The sequence below is a fragment of the Oxyura jamaicensis genome, assembly GCF_011077185.1.
Source record: "Oxyura jamaicensis isolate SHBP4307 breed ruddy duck chromosome 4 unlocalized genomic scaffold, BPBGC_Ojam_1.0 oxy4_random_OJ106656, whole genome shotgun sequence".
NCBI classification, from domain to species: domain Eukaryota; kingdom Metazoa; phylum Chordata; class Aves; order Anseriformes; family Anatidae; genus Oxyura; species Oxyura jamaicensis.
The window spans coordinates 13,827-21,575 of record NW_023303896.1 but is presented as its reverse complement, the minus strand read 5'-3'; the positions used below and the strand labels follow the sequence as shown (position 1 = coordinate 21,575).

Below are 7,749 nucleotides of genomic sequence, written 5' to 3'. Positions count from 1 at the left end.
GCTGCGGGGGGGGGGAAAAAAAAAAAAAAAAAAAAAAAAAAAAAAGATGACTCAGAAAGCAAAGGGAAGAGGGAAAAAAAAAAATCAAGTTTTAGGAGTCAGTGCACATTGTGCAATAGCACCGTCTGCAGCCTTGCTGACAAAGAGCTCGAGGCATCATGCAAGCATCCTGCAGCAGGTGACATGCAACAGGGCACGTGTCCCAGTGCCCTTTGCAGGGCTGCCTGCAGCATGCCTGCTCATTAACCCCGGGCCTCGGAGGCCAGGCAGCTCTGTGCCCCTCGCAAAGGGTTCAGATGCAATTGCCAGCTGCAAACAAAAGCACAGCAAGGCTGAAAAGGCTTGTGAAATGCAAGAAGGTTGACACACTCAAAAAGTTACCTTTATTGCTTAAAACTCTTTCAAGTCAGCTACAGACCGCTTTTAGTTTAACAGAGGTATTTACCCATTTATTTTCACCTTGTCAGCCTCCTTCTGACCAGCAAACCCATCTGGGACCAGGAGGGGTTTTCAGCCCATCCTCCTCACATTAACCTGCAACAGCTTCACCGCCAGTGCTGCCACACCAAGCTCTTCCTTACAATACCACCATCACATTTAAATTAATTAACGAAGTGCAGAGTGAGGCCCTGGTAGGAGAGCAGAGGTTTTATGGTTCCCCACAGGTTCAGCATAAACGTTTTCCAGGTGTGTGCAGACAAACTCTGATCAGTGTATCCGCGGGGCTGCATGTCAGCAAATGGCCATCCTCCCCTTAACAGCCTTTACAGAGAGATATATTATTGCCAACACAGTTTGAAAACCCTCCGGCACTTGAGAGGTTGGCTCTGGACGTAACTCTTGTACGAAAATGATTGTCGACAGCATCACCAGCGAAAACAGTGCAAGAAAACATGTCCGAGGCGGAGGCCCCTCATGGCTTCCCTCAGCAGCAGCAGAGCAACGCCTGCGCCTCACTCCCCATCCACAGCAGCAGCGCCCGCTCCGATCCGTCCCTCAGCCACCGGCAGTGTCCCCACATCTGTCCCATCTGGGAACAAGTGGGGGTACCAGGCTCCTCTCCTCCCCAAAAATCCCCCGCAGCCTCCTCGCGGTGCAGCTATCCGAAGCGGAACTTCAGCCGGTACTTGACAGGGCCCTGGCTCTGCCGTGGCGGGGTGGCCGCTGCCATTTTCTTTGGTGGTGGTGGCGGAGGCGGCGGCTTTTTCTCGGGCCGGGTGACGGTGAAGGCCAGCTGCGGTGGGGGGGGCTGTCGGAAACGGGGCAAGAAGTGCGTGGAGACATGCTGGGGGCGGGCGCGGGGGCTGCAGCCCCGCTTGGCCTTGCCCCGCTTGTTGAGGGCCACGTACCACTCGCGGCCCGAGCGCCGGCCGCGGTGCACGGCTGAGGCATAGGTGTTGTAGCTGTTCTCCTGGAAGCGCTCCCGGAACTGGCACTCGGATGTGAAACGTGCCTGTAGAAAGCAAGGGGGGACACACAGATGGGTTAGCACCGCCTTCGCTCTCCCAAACCACCCCAAGCACAGCGGACACCCCACAATTTGGGCCTCTGGCCCAAGAACCCCGAAGGATCTCCTCGCACACATCACTCTGGCACCAGACCTGTGCCTGATAACCTATGAGGGCAGCTGGCATGCACGTTGTAATTGCATTGGAGTTATAAATAACCCCCCATTTTCTTCTGAAATCAAATGGGGTCATTCTGTCCCCTGCTATCTGTAAAACAATCAGAAAAGGGGCTGCACAGTCCCCCAGCACTGGGGTTTTGGGAATAAGGCAGCCCACCACCATGAACCATCAGCTCTACTCCCTGCCGTCCCAACAAAATGAAGCATTTCTCATGCAAGTTGGCAAAGAAGCAGGTTTAGGGGCTGCCAGGTGAGTGGGCACAGGGGTAAGGTGTTTGACTGCAGCCACACATCCAGAAGAAAATGCAAGGCACATCGTGCAAGTCCTGACCCCAATGACAGCATGTAACGCCAGCTATCCATCACCTACAACCACCCAAAGGTCCACGGAGCTGGGATGGATTTTTAACTCCTAATTGAACCAGAAAAGTTGAACCTTACAATGCAAGGCACAGAATCCCCAACATGCAGTACATTTTTCCCCCATAACACCTTGAATTAAGACTCCTTTCACTCTTTCCATTGAAGAAATGTGATCCTGGCAACTCATGGTTGCTTTCCCTTCTTTTTATGAACCCACTGTGCAGCACCGCCCATGCACAACCATCCCCCTTCTGGACACAGCTTTGCTCACACCAGCTGCTCTACGATGCCCTGACAGCCACAGCAATGCTCGGGCGAGATAACTGCATTGCCCACACCACGGGGAGGTTTTAGGTCTGACCCAGGCACTTCTCCTGGGAAGCTGTGAACCCAGAGAGCTGTTTTCAGAGGAGCCCAGAGGCCCACAGGCATGGTGTGATCCGCAGCACAGCACAACGGCACCGGAGCGGTTCCCGCATCAAAGCGGAGCCGTGAGTGACGGGCGCAGGGTGCGCTTTGTGCTGCTGCGCACTCATTAGGCCATGAAATAACTTTATCCCGCTGAGGCGGGGAGGAACAACAGATGCAGGCTTTGCATTATTGGTGTTAGTCAGCCCAGCCATCTTCAGGCGTTTGGGTCAAGTTTCTACAAATTGACAGCTTTCATCAGAGTAGAGCATCGTGCGCCCTCGTCCCGCTGCTCATTGCCCTCACCAAGGTTGCTTCCATGCTGCCCTGTCTACAGCAGCAATTAACCTTGCATGGACTGGGTTTGATTTAATTTCTGCCTGCACCACAGCATGCCTTGAGATGTCAAAGGGAATAATGGGGCCATTATGAGCTGCAGGATAGGGTTTGGGACCATACTTGTCGATGCTTCCGTCTCGTTTCAGGTTTGCTTTGGTCTCATCTCATGTTTTAACTGTGTATTTTGCCTGATCCTCTCTACCTACACTGCTCCTCCTGTGCTCATTTTTCCCTGTTTAACCTTCACTGAGACATCCCCACTTTCCCCAGCCTCTCCGTCCAGTTCGCAGAAATTAGCAGTGACACGCTCACCATTTCTGCACCATTAGGTTCCAGGAGCAATGCTCTGACAAAACTCGAGGGAGTTTTGCAAGCACATAAGTACTGCTTTATTTCAACTTGTGGGCTTGTGCAGCCCGAGCACATTGCTAAGACCCGTATCTTGGCCGTGAGGCTGGGCTCACCCCCACAGGGCAGGCAGCCACGCTTCCCGCAAGCCATTGCCCTCAGCCCTGCAGAGCCCTCCCGGCAGCCGCAGGTGCCCCGGAGCAACGCTGCCGCACACACGTGTGTGTGCAGCTGTTGCAATGCCGTTAATACACAGTACGTACTGATAATCGGGGGTTTACTTACACTTGCATGGAGTTTTCCTTTTTTTGACATCGCTAAAAATTTGTTGCTGAAAACTCCTCGTATTCCTACAATCCCCTGAGACACAGCAAATATTTCCAAAATACCTAGGATGACAGAAATCCCAAAATAAATCACAGTTCTCTCCACATCAGCGTGACAAATTAAAAATAAAAATAAAAAATAAAAAGCTCACATTTGCATTTCACTTCCAAAAGACCCTGCTCCTCAGCAACCTGCCTCTGTGCAACACAGCTGCTTGTTCACTCATAGAAACCTGCATTTACTCCAGTACTGCTATTGGTTTTGTCCTCATTTTTAGCTGGCAGGAGCTGTGCCTTAAGCTACAAGCCCGTGATGGACAAAGCAAAGGGCTTTGGGGCTGAGGACGCTTTTTTGCGAATAACCAGGGGTGCCTCATTTCCCAGCCAGCCCCATGGCTTCACAAGTTGTGCCAGTGCTGCTGGGCCCACATGGGATCCACAGCACCAGGAAAAAATCTTTCCCCCCCCCCTAGATTTCTCACCTGTTTCAGAGCCAAGTACAGCCACACAAGTTGGTCTTGCCCGCACCTCTGCTGGGGGGTTTGCAAGGAGCTGTGGATTAGGGGGTGATTTCAGCCTCAACTGTGACAGAACAAGCTCCCTCCTGGGGAAATCCCTCATTTTGGGTGCTGGCCAGCAAGGCTTGACTGCCACAGCTCAGATCTCCAAAATCTGGGCAGTGGGCAAGGGTGAGAAAGGAAGCCACAGGACCATGGAGCCCCGCATTTCTGCGGCCAGCCTGCTGCCACCCACCTCACCCCAACTCCTCACAAACCTGGATGTAGAAGTGCATGCTGGATTTGGGGCTGAAGCTACCACCACCATCAGCTTTTTCCTGAAGCTCCCCATCCTAGGAGGGCACATGGGACCCATAGGTCATCCCACAACAGGGCCAAGCATTGCTCCTCACCACCACTGACACGTTTCGCACCCCTGCACAGTGTCATTGTCCCCTTGGCACAGGTGTCCCAGCATGTCCCCACCACCCAATGTCCCCTCCCGTCCTCTCACTGACACCACAGCTCCCCAGGGCACATGGTGGCTGCTCCCAGGGCTCTGTTTTCCCCCTGGGACAAAGTGGCCCCAGAGGAAGGAGCACAGGGATTAACATGCCGAGAGAAAGCACGACGCCACACTTAAGCCCCCGGCCCCGCGGTATCGGATCTCCGCCACTTCCCATGTTTATTTTAAGGAGGAAGCGAGGCTCCCACAGGCCCCATACACCAAGGGGCACCTGGTGGGGGTCGGCGGCATTGTCCCCATGCCCATGGGGCTGCACCTCAACACCACGAAGCGCCATGCAGCGGCACATGCCCGCGACCCACATCCCACGGCACGGGCCCAAAGGCCACAAGCAGATGGCCCCCACAGCTCCACCAGCTATGGGGCAAGGGTGGGAGAGTGGCCAGGTGGAAAAAGGGGGCTTGGGGGGCGAGCGCGGCGCGGCACCCCCCCCGTCCCCTGCACTCACTGAGCGGGCTGGCGTCGTGGGCGCCGTCCACCCGGCCGTCGGGGTGCAGCTGCAAGTGGAAGCCGATGCCCACCCGGCAGTACAGCCGGCCCCGCCGCCGCCCCGGGCGGCTCCGAGGGAAGCGGCTCGGCCCCGCGGCCCAGGAGGAAGAGGTGGAGGAGGAGGAGGAGGAAGGAGCGGGGGCGCTGCGTCCCGCCTGCGCCCCGCCGGGCAGCCGCTCCCGCCGGGCTCGGGCGGGCAGGAGGAGGAGGAGGAGGAGGAAGGCCGGGCTCATGCTGCCGGCGGGAGGGAGGAGGAGGAGGAGGAGGAGGAAGGGCGGGAGGAGGGCGCCGCATCCCCGCTCCGCCGCCCAGCACCGGCGGCAGGGGGCCGCCCCTCCCGCCCGCTGTTTGCGCACGGGGGAGCACCGCACCTGTGCGGAGCCCCGAGCCCCCAGCCCGGGCTCGGGGGATGCGGGGCCGCCCCCCATAGACCCACGCCCTCCCCCATGGAACCCCCCCCCCCAGCCGGGGCTGCGCCTCGGGTTACGTTGGGGGAGCGGCTGCGAGCCCCGGTGCTCCTCCGGGGCACGGTGGCGTTGGGTTGCAGCCCCGCCGGGAGATGACAGCCGGCAGCTGCGCCTCCGCCAGGGCTGGGGGCTGCCAGAGAAGCCCCCTGCCCTCCCCTCCCCTCCCCTCCCTTCCCCTCCCTCCTGTCTCATGCCACACCAGGCCCTGAGGCTGAGCCCGGTGCTGGGCAGCATCCCTGGGGGGCTCACAGTGAGCCCCTTGCCCCCAAGAGCATCCCTGTTGACACTGCCCGTGTCAGCACCCAGCGGCCCCCCCTTCCCGGTTCCCAAAATTTGGGAACAGCATCCACGTGGCCTCCCACTGACTGTGCCATGACCCCAAGACATTCCCCAACCCCAAGACTGACCCCATGCCTCACCGACCAGATTTCTTCCCAGCCCAAAGGCATCCGTCACTGGTGCCAACATCCCCCTTTCTCCCTCTCCAGACTCCCAAAAAGTCTTTCTTTCATCCCCAAAAAGCCATCGGGAAAATCTTGCCTCCACACAAGCCAACACCTCCATACCCTCCCTGCCTCATCACTCACATAAATCAGCATTTTTCCAACCAAATACCCCCCAAATCCTGTCCAGAGCCATCAGCAGGGTTGGGGTTCAGCAGGAAGGAAGCCGAGCCTCCAGCATGCCTGGCGAGGAAGCTGAAGGTTGCAGCACGGGCTGGTGCAGGCGGGGTGATCCTGCAGCCACACACGGCAGCTCAGGATATAATAATATATATGCCCGTACGGATACGCGTGTTTATATATATACACATGGGTATAAATATAGATGCCCCTAAATATAGATGCACATACCTGAAGGAAGGTCAAAAGCTCATTTACTCCTTCCAGCTGCAGCAGTCGGCCCCATAAAGCACACGACCTGCACTCACTGACCCACCGTGGGCCCGTGGGGGCTGCGAGCATCCTTTTGGGGTCGGGGGGGGTACACGGGCCCCGTGGGGAGCCGTCGGATGGCAATTTCCCCTCGCGAGCATTTCCGTGAGGCCGAGCGGTGCCCATGCAGTGGAGAGAGAGAGAGAGAAAAAAAAAAAAAAAAAAAAAAAAAAAAAAAGGAAGGCTTGAATCTAAATAAATAAATAACCCTAATAGCTCACTTCCTGGAATAATCCAATTTAATTGCCTTTGGCAGTTGCAGCCCTTCCACACACACACACCCCAGCAGCCTCTGAAGGCTGACGCGATGCTACCTAAATTATTCAAGGCTTAGTTACAGAGCGAACTGGAGGCAAACGGAGGGGTAACAGGGTGCTGGCGCGAGCTGCGGTGCCCGGAGAGGAGGGCTCTTGGTTAAAAGTAAGGCAAAAGTCTTTAGAAGTGAGCAGGAGCCTCTGCTGGAGAACAGATAGGTGCACTCCAGCAGTTGTCAGAGCAGCGCCGAGCTCGACAGCAGCTTTCCCCGATGGCCTGGTGCTTGGTGCACGCTTGTTGTACGCCCGCTGCCGGTACCTCAGGAATATTTCCCCCTCCCCGAGCGAGATGTTTGCAATTTCCCTGCCAAAGCAGGAGCACGCCGAGCACCCAGCGGACCGCACGGCTCGCCCCTTCTTACGTACTCAGAGCTGCAGGGCTCGCTTTTCCGGAGCTGGCTGCTACGAGGGGGGTTCCGTACCCCCATTTTCCACCGCCACCGGCGTGTCCAGCGCCAGCCTGGCAGCCACGCGGGGTTCTTCTGCCAGTCGGAGACCCGAGAGGGCAAGGGAGAGCCTCAGCGGGCAGAAGGCGGGCGCTTATCCCGCTCTTGGGAAGGCCAGAAGAGGGAGGCTGAACAAGGCGCCTCCTCATCCTCGGGGCTGCCCGGGGCCGGAGGAGAGGCAGGAGCCCCGCTAGGTGGCAGTGCCCGCCCGTGAGCGGCCCCGGGAGCATACGGACATCCCAAATCCCCCCCCGGCACCCCCGGCACCGGGAAAGCCCCGCGGAGCGGCTAGGCGTTCATTAGGGAGCGCTGAGGAGCCGCGGTAATTAAAGCGCAATTAAGCGCAGGGAGGCGGGGCTGGGCGCGCTCCCGGGATGGACGCGTCCGGCGGGGGCGGAGGGTTGGGAAAAAAGGGAAAAAAGCAAAAAAGAGCAACTAAAATACGCTTCGTGGGACAAAAAAGTCCCTCTCGCCCTGGAGAGAGGCTCCCAGCCCCCCAGAGCCCCACACACCCCAGCCGAGCCCCCAGGGCGACCCCCAGCCCCCCCCCACCTGCGTACCCGGGGTCTGGGTACCCCCAGGGGGGAAAAGGGTCCCGGTGGGGCGAGGTGCGCGGTGGGACGGAGTTATGGGGGCTGGGGCTGTGGGAAGGGCTGGGAAGGAG

The 7,749-nt window shown here is 57.9% G+C and overlaps 1 protein-coding gene across 1 annotated transcript; it reads right to left on the bottom strand.

Moving 5' to 3' along the window:
• Nucleotides 1–360: 360 nt before the first annotated feature.
• On the bottom strand, nt 361–5,970 carry LOC118157282 (fibroblast growth factor 5-like). Its single transcript, XM_035311551.1, is given in 4 exon segments — nt 361–1,453; nt 3,371–3,474; nt 4,883–5,171; nt 5,173–5,970. Coding segments are annotated over 4 exon segments (792 nt in total). The 5' UTR covers nt 5,218–5,970; the 3' UTR covers nt 361–1,099.
• Between the last annotated feature and the right edge of the window lie 1,779 nt (nt 5,971–7,749).